The sequence below is a fragment of the Rhinichthys klamathensis genome, unplaced genomic scaffold, assembly GCF_029890125.1.
Source record: "Rhinichthys klamathensis goyatoka isolate OS25496 unplaced genomic scaffold, OSU_Roscu_1.1 h1tg000169l_1, whole genome shotgun sequence".
Classification (NCBI taxonomy): domain Eukaryota; kingdom Metazoa; phylum Chordata; class Actinopteri; order Cypriniformes; family Leuciscidae; genus Rhinichthys; species Rhinichthys klamathensis.
Window position 1 is genome coordinate 3,242,654 of NW_026606700.1, and position 18,235 is coordinate 3,260,888.

Below are 18,235 nucleotides of genomic sequence, written 5' to 3' on the forward strand. Positions count from 1 at the left end.
CTTTTAAAAAACTTTTTTAATGCACATTTATGGTTAATTTCTTCACGCAAATCGAGTTCCTACACCATTTATCTACACATCTATTCACAGGGATCTTCAACTTGAAAGATGGGCTTTAAGCAATGTTGCGCGTGGCATGGTTGTTGGTGCCAGATGGGCCGGTCTGAGTATTTCACAATCTGCTCAGTTACTGGGATTTTCACGCACAACCATATCTAGGGTTTACAAAGAATGGTGTGAAAAGGGAAAAACATCCAGTATGCGGCAGTCCTGTGGGCGAAAATGCCTTGTTGATGCTAGAGGTCAGAGGAGAATGGGCCGACTGATTCAAGCTGATAGAAGAGCAACTTTGACTGAAATAACCACTCGTTACAACCGAGGTATGCAGCAAAGCATTTGTGAAGCCACAACACGCACAACCTTGAGGCGGATGGGCTACAACAGCAGAAGACCCCACCGGGTACCACTCATCTCCACTACAAATAGGAAAAAGAGGCTACAATTTGCAAGAGCTCACCAAAATTGGACAGTTGAAGACTGGAAAAATGTTGCCTGGTCTGATGAGTCTCGATTTCTGTTGAGACATTCAGATGGTAGAGTCAGAATTTGGCGTAAACAGAATGAGAACATGGATCCATCATGCCTTGTTACCACTGTGCAGGCTGGTGGTGGTGGTGTAATGGTGTGGGGGATGTTTTCTTGGCACACTTTAGGCCCCTTAGTTCCAATTGGGTATCGTTTAAATGCCACGGCCTACCTGAGCATTGTTTCTGACCATGTCCATCCCTTTATGGCCACCATGTACCCATCCTCTGATGGCTACTTCCAGCAGGATAATGCACCATGTCACAAAGCTCGAATCATTTCAAATTGGTTTCTTGAACATGACAATGAGTTCACTTTACTAAAATGGCCCCCACAGTCACCAGATCTCAGCCCAATAGATCATCTTTGGGATGTGGTGGAACGGGAGCTTCGTGCCCTGGATGTGCATCCCACAAATCTCCATCAACTGCAAGATGCTATCCTATCAATATGGGCCAACATTTCTAAAGAATGCTTTCAGCACCTTGTTGAATCAATGCCACGTAGAATTAAGGCAGTTCTGAAGGCGAAAGGGGGTCAAACACAGTATTAGTATGGTGTTCCTAATAATCCTTTAGGTGAGTGTATGTAAAATTCAGAAACCCCGGTGGCCAGTAAGTGAACTGCAGCCAGCAACTTTCTGCTTGTGCTCACACTCGTGCTTTCGTAATGTACAAGAGACTGAACGTGATTTAAGGCCCCGATATACTCACTGCGAGGTTCTTTTTCGTATTTTACTTAGGGGTAAAAAGAATACCTTTGCAGTGATACACTGTTAACAAACATCCTGACACTGTTTACGCTGATGAGAGCGACGTTTAGATGAATATGTAAATATGTGCTGCACGCTTTCCTCTCAACAACAAAAATGACAGTAGTGAGAAAGCAGCAGTTAAGAAAGCATTTGATCGTACCGATGTGGATATGTTTGCACCAGCTCTGCAATTCACCAGCATCATGTCGACAGATGATGAGGTAATTAAAACTACACCGTTATGATAGTTTGATTATAAAATATATTTGAGACTATAGACTATATTGATCTGGCTATGTTATGCTATGGTTTAAATTAATCCCTTTTCTTTGCATGACACATTGACATTGCAGTACAGAATGGTTCTTTCAGTATTATCCTGAACATTGTATAAGCATTCATTTCATGTGTCACATAGAACAAAAAAAAAAAAAGAACAAAAAAAAGAGGCTCTTGGGAGGGCACATAAACGTCACATCATTTTGATTTTCCCGGCAAAAACAAGCCGAGTTACAAGCTGTTCACACATTGGCAATATAAAAGTGATTCATATATGAAAATTCTTACATATAGCCCCTTTTAACACTATTTCTGTAAAATGGTGATTATGAATAATTCTGGAATTTTTAATCATTATTTAGCTCTTGAAAACCTACAATGTTTTTCTTTCAGATGTATTGGGGGTCATTTGTTTTGTGTGTATATAATCATACATTCATTATGTTCATCCAAATTATTCATTTTACCATGGTTAATAAACGGAGGGTAATGGTTGCTTCACAAACTATTTTAAAGGTGCTGTGCAACTGGCACTGTGGGGGCGAAATGTGACAATTGTATGCGAATGTCAGAGATAGTGAAAAAATGCGGCTGTAGGGTTTTGAACCCCTTGCCCTAAGTATTAAAGCTCAATGCATAACTTTTTCCTCAGGATTTGTGCTTCAGGCATGGATGATACCTCAAGTCATGGCAATTTTTGGGGCGAGGTGTGAGATCAGATGTGTTATTTTCACTTGGTGAACAATAAAACAGGCCAAGGGGTCCTTTTAAGGTTATATTGAAGGACTCAAGCCATTTAGAGACCAGAATATATTACAGACAGGGTGGGTTATTTTGAATTGGGCTAGTAGGAAACCACCTAGCAACCATCCTGAACACCCTAGCAACTGCTTAGAAATACCGTAGCACTGTGCTGGCAAGTTTTGCATGCACAAGCACTGCTCACATTTTCTCCTGAAAAGTAAAAATCAAGTTTATCCTTGGTCTAATGATTCCCAAAATCTTTATATAAGCATATGTCGAGCTGGTGATGAACTCTAGTGATGTTCTCGCCTGTTTAATATGCTGTTATTTAATTTAAGCGAGTAAATGAGGAACCTTAGTGCAGGCACGAGGGAAATTGTGAACAAACAGAGAGGTATGTTGAACAATTTCTCTTTGCTTTTGATCTTCCCTTCTGGGAAAGAAACTGCTGCTGCAGGAAAATCACTGAGAACTTTCAACGTGATGAGGCAACTTAATCTTTGTCGATTCTCCAGCTGCATTGCATTTGCAGACGTGTGTGTACGCAATCACATACGTGTCCCTATTTGCACCTGTCCGTGGGTTACCTGGGTTCTCCACAACCACTGTTAAGAAGTAATATCTCCATAGTTGGTCCAGTAACTTTCAAATGACTTTTAAACAAAGCCCTCCACCAGCCGCCCACCATCGGTTCTTTAATGAATTATTTTCCTCGTCTGTGTGCAGGGCCAGTCCCTCAAGTCTATTGATAGCTGATGGCAACGGAGATTTTCATTAAACCCTTATTAGCATTGACCCTACAATACATGTTGGGCGACTCTTCTTGGGGACTGTTCTGCTGACTCCAGGGATGGCTGAAGGCTTTTGGCACTCTCTGTCCAATTTATTGATGTCTAACGAGGCTGTTGAGCAACCCTGGCAGGGTTTTAAGTATTCGTTTTCTTCTGAAGCATTGAAGGTTATGTCAGATGTGGAACACCAGAGAGTCTTGTTGATGGTGGATGCAAATCGATTCCTTAATGCTTTCAATTTAGAGCTCATACAGTTTTTTGTTTTTTTTATGTTGCTTCTGATGTTTATTTTCCAGTTTTTTTATATTGGTTTGATTATTTACAGCTGTACTGAAAAAAGCAAGGCGTGATTTGTGTGGCTACATCAGTGTTATTCTTAAAACTAAAAAAAACGTTTTCAAAGATTAAATAAAATACAAATATTAAATGAAAAATGTAGTTATAAAATAATTTTAAATTTAAAATACTGAATTTGCTAGACCTGAAAAAATAAATGAAAGCTAAATAAATTATTAAATATTATTAATAAAATATGAATTATAAAGAATATTAAATTAATAGATATTACAAAAACTAATACAAATGACAAAAAGCACATAAAATTACTAAAAACAACTAAAATGAAAATGTTTAAATAAAAGCTAGTTCAAAATATCAGTGAATACAATATATAAATAGCACTAAAATAACACTGATAAACCTTTAAAATGTTAAAGGAGAATTCGAATCAAGATGTTGTTCAAATCAATGTGACGATTCAATGACCATCACAATGCTGACCCGGACCTCCTCAACTGTTAGACTCCATCAATAATGTGTTGTATCCAAAGAAACAATTAGTTTGTTCAATACCAAGACCTTAATGAAAAGCCATTGATTTGGTATTGGCAGTGATTGTGACCCAAGGACCTCTTGGTTTGCACTTAAAGTGAAAGATTAGCAACTTTTTTTACTCAAAATATTCTCTCTCTTTCCAGATATGTGGATGATGTCATATCCAGAATTGGACGGATGTTTCCAGATATGTCAATCGAGCTTTTCCGGCCAAATGGGACATCAGCAGTTCTTTTGGTGAGATGCTCTGTGCTACACACATCAGTTCAGAGTTGTTTGTGATGATTTGTGTCTGGTCAAGGCAAAATGACAAGTTTTATATTTGAAATTGATTTCATTGGTTGTTTTAAACACTTTCGTAGGAGCACAACTTGAATGGCTTCTTATTAGTCAGTAAGTCAGAATAAAAAAAGACATATTTTAGTAGAAGCAGCAAGATTTAAGACAAGATAACCTGCAAAATGAGCACTTTTGGAGGTCTAAACAAAATTGTAAAGCATAAAAGTTGTTTTTTCTTTTTTCGTCTTGAAAGTATTCATTTTCTATAGTAGAAGAGAAAATACAATTTTCACAAAATAATAGTTGTAAATAGTAATGAATCTCAAGTACTTTATACAGTTATTTGTTGGTTTCCACTTCCACTGGCATTGATGAAGCAGGACAGCACAAAAGTGCACCCATGTAGAAGCTTTATCTGACTAATGGTGTATAAGAGGTAATGGTGAAGGAGAGCTGGATGCCCTTGTACTCGGGGAGCAATCTCTCTGTTGACTGCTCTGTCAGTCTCCTTGTGAGTCGTCCCTGAGAACATCCCAGAGGGGCCTGGGATTGTTGACTCTTTGAGGAGTTCGCTCCACACTTTCAAAGTTTTGCAGGGTGCATGCATGATAATGTAAGTAAAGACAGGCAGAAGAGAGTGGTGTGTCTATTAGAGCTGAACTCTACTTTACTTTAACTCTGATTTACAGCAATCTGCATTAGGAGAAATTGTTGTGATTGGTGCATTTTCCCACAAATGGATCATTTTAATTTAGTGTTTGTCTATGCTAATTATTAGTTGCATGTGCTGTTATGCTAATGATGATGACCCTTGTGAGGCTGTATAATGGTGCTAAAATTGTACATTGGGATTTAACACTTGTTATTATTACTGTTGAAAGCCTGAAATATTTCTGCTTTCCAGACAGTATTACATTTTTATTGTTCCCTTAGCAATTCTTCTGTCTGCCATGTTTATTTAAATGAGGTGGTGTGTTTAAGGCCCAATCTGGAAGTTTGCTGTGCTTAAAACAACCACTGTTCTGTTGAGATTGACTGTCTTGGGGTACCAAACACCCTAAGCCTGTATGCTGGACTGGGACACAGACCAGCCCACTACATATGATCATAAACACATCACCGATCTTTGCACGCCTTTGAATATATCAAATCCTATTCCTTAAAACCACTAATGCCATGTAATGTGTGAGTTGGAATGAGTAAGAGTTAACAGATGAAATTAGCTACTAACTGTAAAATACAATAACAATAACAATACCAGTGTTTCCCACAGGATTTTTGGTAAATCTGTGGTGAGTGGACCTCAGGCCCAATAGGGGGTTTCGGGGGCATGCTCCCCCGTAAGAAAATGTTGTGCTTTTTAATGTTAAATTCATCAATCTGGTACACTTTGAGAGTTCAAAATTAAGAGCTCCAACCCATATTCAGTGTGCAAATTGAACAAAGAAAAACTCAAAACTCTTTTAGTTGTGATATGGTGTCTGTCTACATTACACTACTACATAATAATAGTTATAATATTAATCCCATGACAGTAATAGCCATATATTGTAAAGCAAATGCACTGAAAAATAAAAGAAACTTTCATAATTAGTTATGTACTAATTTCTATACTTGAAAGAGATAAACGCATGATCTTTTATTTTGACGGAAACTGCATCAAGCTTTTATTTTGGCGGAAAACATGGTTTACAAACGCGTCATTACAATTCTAGTAAAATGCGTTATGCGTAATCGTCAAATATGCAGATGTGTAAATAATGCGTAACTGGGTAATGGGTTCCTACACTCATGACCTAGCCTGAGTGTTTTGAAAGTAGCCTAGTTCTGCTTACCGCAGTTCTCTACACTCCTCCTCACTATCCTCATCAGCCACTTGAAGGGCCTGTTTCTTTTTTTCACGCTATTTCTCTGCACATTCCTTGCATTTCTTCTCCATCTCTCTGACTATTTTGACAGATACACACGCTCGCTCAGAGCCCAAAAGGGGAGGTGTTTAAAGATGTGATTGGACCAGCCCAGTGTCAATCAAGAAAAGAACCAATGGGCCGCTGATCCATGTGTTCCATGGGCCGGTCTGTGAGAAAAAAATGCCAGTTTGTCCAATGCATTACACCGGCACAAAGACCCCAGTGCCGCCAATTAAGCAAAACAAAACTAAACGAATGGGCCGCCGATGTACCAGTTTTATGGGCCGTTCAGACAAAAAAACAAAAACATTTTTAAATATGAGATCTATCGGCCCAAAAAGCACGTCGGCCCAACGGGAAAGTGCCCGGTCTGCCAGATGGCCAGTCCGCCCATGCCTGTATGTGTTAAAATACTGGAAAAATAATAATTTAACATATAAATGTAACTCTGTCGATCAACAAGTGTTGAAAAATGACTGAGAAAAATGACTAAATGTAAAATATGAAAGTGTTATAGCTAAACAGACGTAATGTAAGATTTCTCATGGAGGGTGTTTGAACCATGACAAATTTTTGTTTATAATCAGTCCTCATAAAATAAGGAACAGTCATTAAGTATTAACCTGATACTTAAATATTAAATATGTTTTTCACGCTTATAAAATGACCTTTTGGTCTTTCAGACCCCAAATAGAACATGGGGGTTAATGCCTGGTTTGCATTGTCATGACAACAAATTAAATAAAAAATTATAAGATTTGAAAAGACATGAATAGGAAAAAACAATGTTTTTTTTTTCATTCACCAATCAATTTTTATTTTTCAAGCTTTTTTTATCCAAACATTGTATCAAGATGATTCTCAACTATGTTATGAAACATATAACCGAATGATATGATATACCATTTATGCAATATGCGTGTAAACATGGCCCTAAATGGCATTCCCGTGCCATGCATCTATACACCGTATCTAAATTGCATATTAATGTGTTCATGGGGCAACATGTAATGAAAAAATATTTTCATAAGAATTTCTTATATTTCATAAGAATATTGATATATAATTTCTTTCCCTATTCACTTCATGTGTCTCCAAAATGCCTAATATGCCAAGATGTAAGTCCTGGTGTCCTCTACTGAGGTCATGAATAAAATGAATGCCCTGTAACAGAAAGTCATATTCTGATTTGAAACCCATAATATTTTCCTGAGATGTTGAATTACAAACAATTTGAAAATAAGTCAGACTTAAATGATAATTAAAAAAGATTACCATATCCATAAGAGTGCTAAATTTGATCATTCAGTCATTTTTAAAGACCAAGGAGAGGGAGTTGTCAAGGTGAAACCTCCAAATATTTGGTATTTCTGCAAAGCCCTGAATGTGCTCTTTACAGGACATCCCGACTTAAAACTGTGACGTATATGATGTCAGAGAAATTCGCTAAAATATAATATCCTAAATGTCTATTCCTGGGTCTCAGGAGGATATATATATTTTATTATTTAGAAATATTTGAAAGTATTATCAATATTATAAAAAGGTATTACAATTATTAATAAATAATAAAGAATAAAATTATAAAATGAAATTTATTATTGTAGCTACAAATTTTATTTGACTTGTGTACGGTGTGGCAGTAATATCACATTTACATGTCTAAATTTGGCCAGTGTAACCGAGTCATAGATCATTTCCATTTGCTTCTGTCATCATCTACGTGTTGTTTACAAGCATTTTTCCTTCCCTCTTTGTCATGTCTCATCTCAACCAGGGCACAATGTGAGCCAGGATTGAATTAGTGCCTCCTCAGTAAAAAAAAAAAAATATATATATTAGGTGCCCCTGATTCCAACAATAAGTTGTCACCACATTGGGTCATTTGGAACTTATGGTCAATGGTACAGTCTCCTAGTAATGTTTTTCACCTCTACCTAGATGCTTTGTAGCCTTTTTGGTCTGAATTATCACATTCTGAGATGATGTCAGTTGTCAGTTGGGTCATTCACACCACACACACCATCCCCCTTACCTTTGAGACTTCCTCTGACACTTCTCTGCTGCCGTCATGTCTTTTGGCACCGCTGACTGAGAGGAAAGAGAGACTGAGGGATCTTGGCAGCGGTGCCAGGAAGACTACAAATGCCCCTTCCACAGCAGTGGGAGTTCAGTGGTTCACACCCACGGGGCATGCACTTCCAGATGGCCCAGTTGGCAGGCCGGAGTGATCTGTCACCGAGGGGGCTAAATCGCTGCCAGGCCCTTCTTCGGACACGCTATTCTGCGGTGTTCAACAAAGAGATCAGCTGGAAATGTCCTCATTGTGATGGACGGTTTGTGCATGAAATGAAAATGAGGATTATAATGCAAAAGTTCAAGAGGTTTTGTCTAATTCTTTTTTTAGGGACGCACCAAAATGAAAATTTTGGGCTGAAACCGAAAGTTCAGGATACTCTTGGCCGAAAACCGAAATAATAAATTAATCAATCAAACTTATTTAATAAACAACACTCAAATAGCTAAAACTGAGTTGTACAAACAGTTAAATTGCGCATAAGGCATTTTTTTATCAACTTAAATTACAGAATTGTTTCGAATCCAGTTTGTTTTTACAAACGTTTAAATGAAAATAAACTAATACTTGTTTACATTTATTCAAGCATAGGCTACATTAAATAATGAAGACATCACTAAAAGGTTAAGTAAAAATCTAATGAATATGTAATACAATGCATATATTTAGCAAAATGTTCTTCTCTTTATAGACATTTAATAGCTTTCTTGAGTTAAATGTAACGTTAAGTGACATTGTACAGCCGACAAGCTGTTTTATTGACGTCTTTCCCGGTTGAAACACCGATTGAGCGATTACATGAGACAGGATTCATTTCTGTAAGCTGTAATGTATCTTTCTGGTGTTCACCTGCCGCTTGAACTGAGGTGGTTACAGTGATCTGTCCCGCCGTATTAAAGAGAGCCAAAACTACATTTGTTGTTTAAATTTCGTAATAAAATCGAAAGAATTTGAGAGTTGAGACTTTGCTTCATATTAAAAGTAACAGAACACATTTTTTAGCTATTATCGGATGGTAGATGCGCTACAAATGTTTAGTAATTTTTTTTTTTTATCACGCTGTGCATCAACAGAAAACGGCACAGACTAAAAGATTTAAGAAACCATATCATTACTGATTAAAATCGAGAAATTAATATTGTCATTCCAGAACTAGTGTCCACACAGCTGACATGTTTAACTGTTCTATGTACGAAACAGACGCTGAACTCAGTCAAAACGTGGCATCGGAGAAGCGCCATTTTGGCCCTCCAAAACCATTTCAGCCCGATACCAAAAATAGCTGTTTCGGGCGAACATTTTTGTCTCTTTAGCACAGTAGGTCCTATATGTTTTTCAGGACTCAGATTTTTTTATTATATTTTTTTCATTTTATTCTATTTTATTTTACATTGGACTTCAAGGTCCAAAACAGGCTCTTTATTTTATTTTTTTTATTTTTATTTTTTTTAATTGCACATCAAGAATCCAAACAGTCATTTCATTTTATTTTATTTCAACCCACTTGTTTATTAGAGGTATTATTATTAGTTTGAGTTCCTGTCCCTTTCCTGCAAATGGCTCTGAATGGAAGGGATGGTAAAAAACCATCTTAGTGTGGTACACATCTACAATTTATAACAAAGGGCAATCAATCCACAGCAGAGCTGCATCTCCTTAACATCAGTTTGTAAACAGGCACGGCTTTGCAGAGTGCGATGGCATTAATTGGAGCACGGGACGGCTCTCTACGGGCAGATTCTGCCTAACAGCCTTGCCCCACCATAATTAGGGGATGTTAATTAGCATGGAAAATGCATCTTTCTCAGGCCCTCTACCTGCTTTTCTTGGCCCTGTAATACCGTTAGCTTAACCTCGTACCCTCTTCCATGACAGATATTAACGATATGCAGAAGCGTGATGTACAATATAATTTTTTTTTTTCATCCAGAGTAGTGGGAGAGATGCATTTTAGATCTTATAAGCAACTTTGAAATGTGCTGCCACAAACTGGTGCTTGTCACTCCTGCAGCGGTCCGGATCAAAGCGAGTTATGAACGTAAATTGTCCCACAGGGTTTCTGCCTGAGTTACAGATGTAGACTGTGTATGGAAATGAACATGCGTATAGGCACTTGCACAGAAATGCTTTTAACTGGCTTCAGTAGAATATACAGTTGTTGTTTTGTTTTTGTGAAGCCTGTGAACCGATGGTAGTGAACTGTAGGTTCCAGAAAGGTCTCCTGTCATACTTATTCCTACTTCTGCATCGCTGCGTCTTTGTTTACCTCTACTTGTTATTTAATATATATATATATGAAGTCAGCTAAAATGGGCCACGTTTTGGTAAATTACTTATAATACCACCAAATAAGCTATGCATGAGATCTTATGATATTTTTTATAAAATAGCATGGGTCTCTTAAATATATATTTTTTAAATGTGAAAAAGTATAATTGTTTAAAAATTGTGAGAGTTAGAGTATCAGCAGGTACCTTCTTGAGCCATGGCACAACATTCAGGTAAAATTGGCCAGCTGTTCAGTTAAAATGGGCCAATATAAAAAGAGAACAACAAAGGTAATTTCTGATAAAATGATTTTATTTTTAACAGTAAATTGACACTATTGTCTTTTTAGTGTGCCATAGCAACACCATAAATGCATTTCATTAAATAGAAAGTTGAACAATGAACTGATCATGTTGTATAGGTGTGTTTTTGTGCATTAGTGTCTTTTGTATGCATGTATGTGTGCTTGTCAAATATTTGTCAAACATTGTTAAAGATTAGAACATATCAATTTCTGTGTAAAAGTGTGTGTGTATGCAGCTCATTTTAGCTTAACATACCATTTCTACCTAAAATGACCTTTTTGACAAAAATCGAAGTTTCTTTTTTAAATTAAACTTTTTTTATTTGAAAGAGCATGTCTAAACATTGTTCATAAACCTTTGCTCTGTTGGTATGCTTTCTTATAATTGCTTTAGTACCCTTATTACTGATGAATGAAATTTACTGTCAGGCTCACTTTCCTTACAACTTCATTGACAAGAAAAAGTCTTGGTAAGCATAAACGAATATAGTTTTATATAAATCTTACCGACCACAAAGTTTTGAACAATAGTGTAATGATATTGTATATTCATCCATCCATCATCTTATCCGGGGCCGGGTCGCGGGGACAGCAGTCTAAGCATAGACGCCCAGACTTCCCTCTCCCTAGACACTTCCTCCAGCTCTTCCGGAGGGAATACTGAGGCGTTCCCAGGCCAGCCGGGAGACATAATCCCTCCAGCGCTCCCTAGGTCTCCCCCGGGGTCTCCTCCCGGTGGTACGCACCCGGAACACCTCCCCGGGAAGGCATCCAGGAGGCATCTGGAACAGATGCCCGAGCCACCTCAGCTGACCCCTCTTGATATGGAGGAGCAGCGGCTCTACTCTGAGCTCAGCCCGAGTGACCGAGCTTCTCACCCTATCTCTAAGGGAGCGCCAAGCCACCCTGCGGAGAAAGCTAATTTCGGCCGCCTGTATTCGGGATCTTGTCATTTCAGTCATGACCCACAGCTCATGAACATAGTTGAGAGTAGGAACGTAGATCTACCGATAAATGGAGAGCTTTGCCTTGCAGCTCAGCTCCTCCTTCACCACAACAGGCCGGTACATTCAATTCAATTCAATTCAAATTTATTTGTATAGCGCTTTTCACAATACATATTGTTTCAAAGCAGCTTTACAGAAAGTGCATTTCAGAAATGTACATAGAAGAATATAGTTAGTTAATCATCATGTATTAATTTAGGGCATAACATATCGCCGGCGTCGAGTCGTCTCTTCGCCGGCGTCGAGTCGTCTCATCGCAGGTGTTGGAGCATCTGAAGTCTCCGTGAGAGTCTGGATACAAACTGGAGCTGACGAACGCTATTTACCTCGGGACTAGCGTCCCGAGATAACAGCAGAAAAGCAGATGGGAGATAATTAGCGTAGCTGCTGTTCATAATATTAATGCAGTCGATCTGATTCAACAGTGGTATAAAAGGTAAGCATTATGTGAATGCTTGGCTGAAGAGATGCGTCTTTAATCTAGTTTTGAACTGGGAGAGCGAGTCTGAGCCACGAACAATATCAGGAAGGCTATTCCAGAGTTTAGGAGCTAAATATGAGAACGCCCTCCCTCCTTTAGTGGACTTAGATATCCTAGGAATGACCAGAAGCCTCGAATTTCGGGATCTTAAAGAACGCGATGGATTGTAGGGCGATAGAAGATCCATTAAATACACAGGAGCTAAACCATTTAGGGCTTTATAGGTCAGTAGTAGTACTTTGTAATTGATACGGAACTTAATAGGTAACCAGTGCAGAGATGATATAATCGGTGTTATATGATCATATTTTCTCGACCTAGTAAGAACTCTAGCGGCTGCATTTTGGACTAACTGTAGCATGTTTATTGAGGATGCAGGACAACCAGCTAATAGAGCATTACAGTAATCTAGTCTCGAGGTCATGAATGAATGAACTAACTTTTCTGCATCAGAAACAGATAGCATGTTACGTAATTTAGCAATGTTTCTAAGGTGGAAAAAAGCTGTTCTTGTAACATACGAAATATGATTTTCGAAAGACAAGTTGCGGTCTAGTATAACTCCCAGGTCTTTTACTGTAGTCGATAGGGTAACAGGACATCCTTCTAAATTAAAGTTGTATTGTAAGAGATTTTGTGGGTAGTTTTTTTTTTTGGACCAATAAGTAATACCTCAGTTTTATCTGGATTTAGTAGCAGGAAATTACACGTAATCCAGCATTTTATATCTTTAAGACATTCTGTCAATTTAGATAAGTTAGTGTATTCATCTGGTCGTGATGAAATATATAATTGAGTGTCATCAGCATAGCAGTGGAAATTAATTCCATGTTTTCTTATAATATTACCAAGTGTTACTGCAGAAGCTGCACCGATCCGTCTGTCAATCTCCCGTTCCATCCTTCCCTCACTCGTGAACAAGACCCCAAGATACTTGAACTCCTCCACTTGAGGCAGAAACTCTACCAACCTGAAGCGGGCAAGCCACCCTTTTCCGACTAAGAACCATGGCCTCGGACTTGGAGGTGCTGATTCTCATCCCAGCCGCTTCACACTCGGCTGCAAATCGTCCCAGTGCACGATGAAGGTCCTGGTCTGATGAGGCCAACATGACAACATCATCCACAAAAAGCAGAGACGAAATCGCGTGGTCCCCAAACCGGACACCCTCCTGCCCCTGGCTGTGCCTAGAAATTCTGTCCATAAAAATTATGAACAGAACCGGTGACAAAGGGTAGCCCTGCCGGAGTCCAACATGCACCTGGAACAAGTCTGACTTACTGCCGGTGGTTCACGCTCCTGCTCCGGTCGTACAGGGACCGGACAGCCCTTAGCAGAGGGCCCCGGACTCCATACTCCCAGAGCACCCTCCACAGGACTCTGCGAGGGACACAGTCGAATGCCTTCTCCAAATCCACAAAGCACATGTGGATTGGTTAGGCAAACTCCCATGAACCCTCCAGCACCCTAGAGAGGGTATAGAGTTGTCCAGTGTTCCACGAGCGGGACGAAAACCGCACTATTCCTCCTGAATCTGAGGTTCGACTATCGGCCGAATTCTCCTCTCCAGTACTCTGGCATAGACTTTCCCGGGGAGGCTGAGAAGTGTGATCCCCCTGTAACACATCCTCCGGTCCCCCTTCTTGAAAAGAGGGACCACCACCCTGGTCTGCCAGTCCAGCGGTATTGTCCCCGACCGCCACGCGATGTTGCAGAGGCGTGTCAACTAAGACAGCCCCACAACATCCAGAGACTTGAGGTACTCAGGGCGGATCTCATTCACCCCCGGTGCCTTACCACCGAGGAGTTTCTTGACTACCTCGGTGACTTCAGCTTTGGTGATGGACGAGTCCACCTCCGAACCCTCGGCCTCTGCCTCCTCAATGGAAGACGTGTCGGTGGGTTTGAGGAGATCCTCGAAGTATTCCCAGACCCGAAGGTGCAGGGAAACGACCCTCTCGTTCAACACATGGCGGCTGAGCTGGGGGGCTATAAGCAAACCCACACCAGCCCACCGCCTCTCACCATGGGCAACTCCAGAGTGGTAGAGAGTCCAGCCTCTCTCAAGGAGTGTGGTTCCAGAACCCAAGCTGCGCGTGGAGGTGAGCCCGACTATCTCTAGTCGGTACCGCTCAACCTCCCGCACAAGCTCAGGCTCCTTCCCCGCCAGCGAGGTGAAGTTCCACGTCCCTAAAGCCAGTTTCCGTGTCCAAAGATCGGGTCGTCTCGTCTCGTCGGGGCCCTCGCCTTCGACTGCCGCCCGATCCACTATGCACCGGCCCCTTACGGTTCCTCCTGCAGGTGGTGATGAGCCCACGGGAGGGCGGCCCCATGGGGGAGGCCCGGCCCCCAGGAGCTCGCATATGATATTGTATAATAATATAAAATCAATATTTCATGTCCATTTATTTATTTCATAAGTAGTCTGATTTATAAGTGGGATAATGTACAGACAGACGGTTATTATTCAAAAAAATTAAATAAAACAATGATCAGGGTGATACAGATCAATTGCCACTGTAAATTATCACTTGTTTATTTTTTAGCTTTTTTGTTTATCTCTGGGGTCATTATTATTTAGAGTAGTTTAGAGAAAGGACAAAAAAATATGCAAAGCATGTATATATTCATGGGAGTCGTATTTAAACCTCATTTAAGTTTAAGTCTAACGTTTAGACGTTTCGTCCGTATGCGCACTGCAGCTCAATGTGTCAGAAATGCATGTGTTAGCTGCTACACCATGTGACTTTATCTGGCAACTTCCCTTCTTTTTCCCTTGCTTTCTCTTTCCACCTTGACTAAATCATTCTGCTTTGTTGTGTCTGGCTTTGGTCACCTCAAAGGTTCACAATGGAGCGGAGTCAAACAATTTTTTGTTAATTGAATTTTAAAGTCACCTTGTTCTGCTATTGATCTACATTAAAAATATTTTTCGCAGCCACAACAGTCAAAACCTTGGGGGCGGATGGGCGTGCGAGTATTGACAGTATTCTGGAACGACCTCTGAGTGGGGGATTGTGCTGATGAGGACAGACCCGGCGTGAGGTGGAGAGGTCAGAGCTGGTCACACTCAGAGAGGTGGAAGAGGGTATTGGAAAACACCCCTCTTTGCACTCAGGGGCGTTGTGGTGTGTCAGCTTGTTTTTCGTGTTGCTTGATGGTACAGTAAGCTGTGGTGAAAGCTAATGAGGTGGACACTCTCAGAGACCTCAACAGTGGCATTCGGATTCCTAGATTGTCAAAATAGTGCAATTTGTGCACCTCAAAATCTGTTGATCTGACATTTTTCCCTAAAAACAGCTCCCCCAGTGCTATTTGGAGTGCAGTGCCAACCCTGTTAGCTATCAGATGAGATGCCACCTATACACCTGACATTAACATGCTTTTTCAGGGATCGGATCACAATTGTATCGCATTTGATCACATTACGTGTTCAGGGACTGATTCTGTCAAAATCAAATAATCATTATCCATCACTTTGACGAGGTTGTACATTTTCCATCAAGTCAAGTCACCTTTATTTATATAGCGCTTTTTACTATACAGATTGATTTTAAAGCTGCTTTGCAGTGATAACAAGAAAATAATGCAAGAAAGTTTGTTTCTAGAAGAAAATAGCGTCATAGTCCCGCTTATTTTAAGTTCAGTGATGGTTCATTCTTGTTGTAAAAAAAAGTTATTAATTTACTTCATTTTTATATATAGCCACTCTGGAGAAAACCGTGATGTCATTGTCCAGCTCAGTTCAGTTCTCATATAATGGTGTCAGTGCAGGCAGATCAATAATATTGTTGAATATTAAATGTCCCCAACTAAGCAAGCCAAAAACAAAAGGTGACTTCATGCTCTATTTGTGTGGCAGGTTCTTCTCTCTTTTCTTTTCTTTTCTTTTTTATATTCAGCCCTTGCAATGTGAAAAAGACAACAGGCGGTTTGCCCCCGGGATCTGGTCATCGGTTTTAATTAACAATATCCCATGAGTTTTTCCACTGAACTACACTTGGAATCTCGCATTTCTCTCCCCAAATCCTCCCCACATCTCTCTGGTCTATTTTTGCACGAGCACTTTAAGTCTTTTTTCTCCTTGTTTTTTTCACTTCCAATCCCTTCTAATATGTACTGTAAAATAAAATAAAAACTTAGTAATAAAATGACTAATATTTACATCTTAATTTCCATGAAGCTTTCTGCCAAAATGAAAAACAGAAAACATTTTTGCTTTTTGCCTCTTTTTTTATTTTTCTGTAAATGGCAGAAACATTCCTTTTAGCACTTAGTAGCATTTCCCATTATGTACAATAATGTGTGGTCGGATGCAATTGAACTAAAGAATTCTGATACTGTTCGGATAAAAAACACATGCTAATGGCAGATGTAAAAGGAGTCTTATTTTCCCCAATGCTGATGAAGTGCATGCAGACATGTTTTAGAAATGAGTTGAAAAGCATACAGCAGAACGCTTCGGCTGAACATGAAACTTATTTTAGTCTCGAGCAACTTGAATGAGGATCCATTTTTCTCAAAGGAGAGGTCATGGAGAGCAGGACGCTTGGCCACATTCTCGCCTGGCTTCTTTCCTTCCTTGTTCGCAGCTGATTTGAGATCTCACATGTTGCTTAGAAACTGTTTCTTTTTTGTCCAATCTCTCAGTTTTTGCCACTTTTCCCCTCCCTATCTGCGGCCCACTCCCACTCCAAATAAAAAAGTACCATCTGCCGCCATTGCGATCCAGTCGTTTGGGGATGCACTTAAGATCAGCTAATGAACCTTTTCAGGACGCCCTGACGCTTACCACACTCGAAGTCAACTTCTTTTCTTCCTAGTATTCATGTTCCTTTGGCCCCAGGCCAGCAACTTACTTTCCAACTAGCTTGTAGCTGAAAAGAATGCCCAGAATAGCTATTGACGCTACTAACTGGCTTCACACACTAGGGTTACGGCGAGGGATTTGGTGGTTTTTGTTTCTTTATTTCTTGAGAAATTGCTTGAGTCGCACTTGCCAGCTACTATTTACAAAATCTCTTGTGCTGAAAAGTTCAGGTTTGATGAGAGCAAGTTATGCTTTTTGAGGTTGTTTTTTTGCATCAGCCATTCAGACATCAGTGGTGTGTTTTAAAGAAGATGGGAGATATTAACGTCCGTTTAGAAGTATGATTTCAGTCAGAGGCCTTTGATCAACTTTAAGGGATCATGGTTTTTGGGGAAGAAGATGCGGATCAACTGTGCTTCTCTGTGCAAAACTATTTTGTTTTATCATAAACTACAATGCTTAGTTTGACGCATGAAAAAAAAATCAAGTGATTTAACAGGTACAAAAATCACAGCATGAATACAAGTACTTTATAATTGAGAAATCTAGAGACATGTACATTTTGAAAAGATGTTACCTGGATAAATCTAGGGCTGTAACAATACATAGATATAGATCGATGCATCGATCTAACGTCTAACGATACGATGCATCAATGCCACACGTAAAATATCGTTATACGGTACCTTTATTTTGACACTCTCCACATCCTTATGTAACTTCCATTTACGCATTTACGCCAAAGCGTACATTTTCGTTTACTCACCATACTGTCTGCTGGTGTGTCTTTGTAACGTTAATCTCCTCAGCTGAAATAGACGCCTGACAAGATTGACTGAACCCTAAACACTAAGGCTGTAACAATACACCAAACCCACGATTCGGTTCGTATGACGATTTTTGACCCACGATTCGATACAAACCGCGATTCTTTTTTTTGGAGGGTGGGGTTGGAGGAGAGAGAGAAAAAAGAGATTTTGAGGAGAAAAAAGATATATTTTTATTAAATAATATTTGAAAAACCTACAGGTAAATCTTCTAGGCTATATATATTTGTGAGTCTTCATTTTCTTTCGTTTTCCTACTCCAGTTCTTGTTAAAACTCACTAGAT

At 39.6% G+C, this 18,235-nt stretch overlaps 1 protein-coding gene across 1 annotated transcript in view; it reads left to right on the forward strand.

The window, feature by feature from the left end:
- The window catches only part of med27 (mediator complex subunit 27), a 70,747-nt gene that overhangs the window by 34,869 nt on the left and 17,643 nt on the right, over positions 1–18,235 (forward strand). Inside the window, exon 4 of the mRNA XM_056259741.1 lies at positions 4,131–4,224. Within this exon, the coding sequence (XP_056115716.1) occupies positions 4,131–4,224 (94 nt within the window). The remainder of the gene's footprint in view (positions 1–4,130; positions 4,225–18,235) is intronic.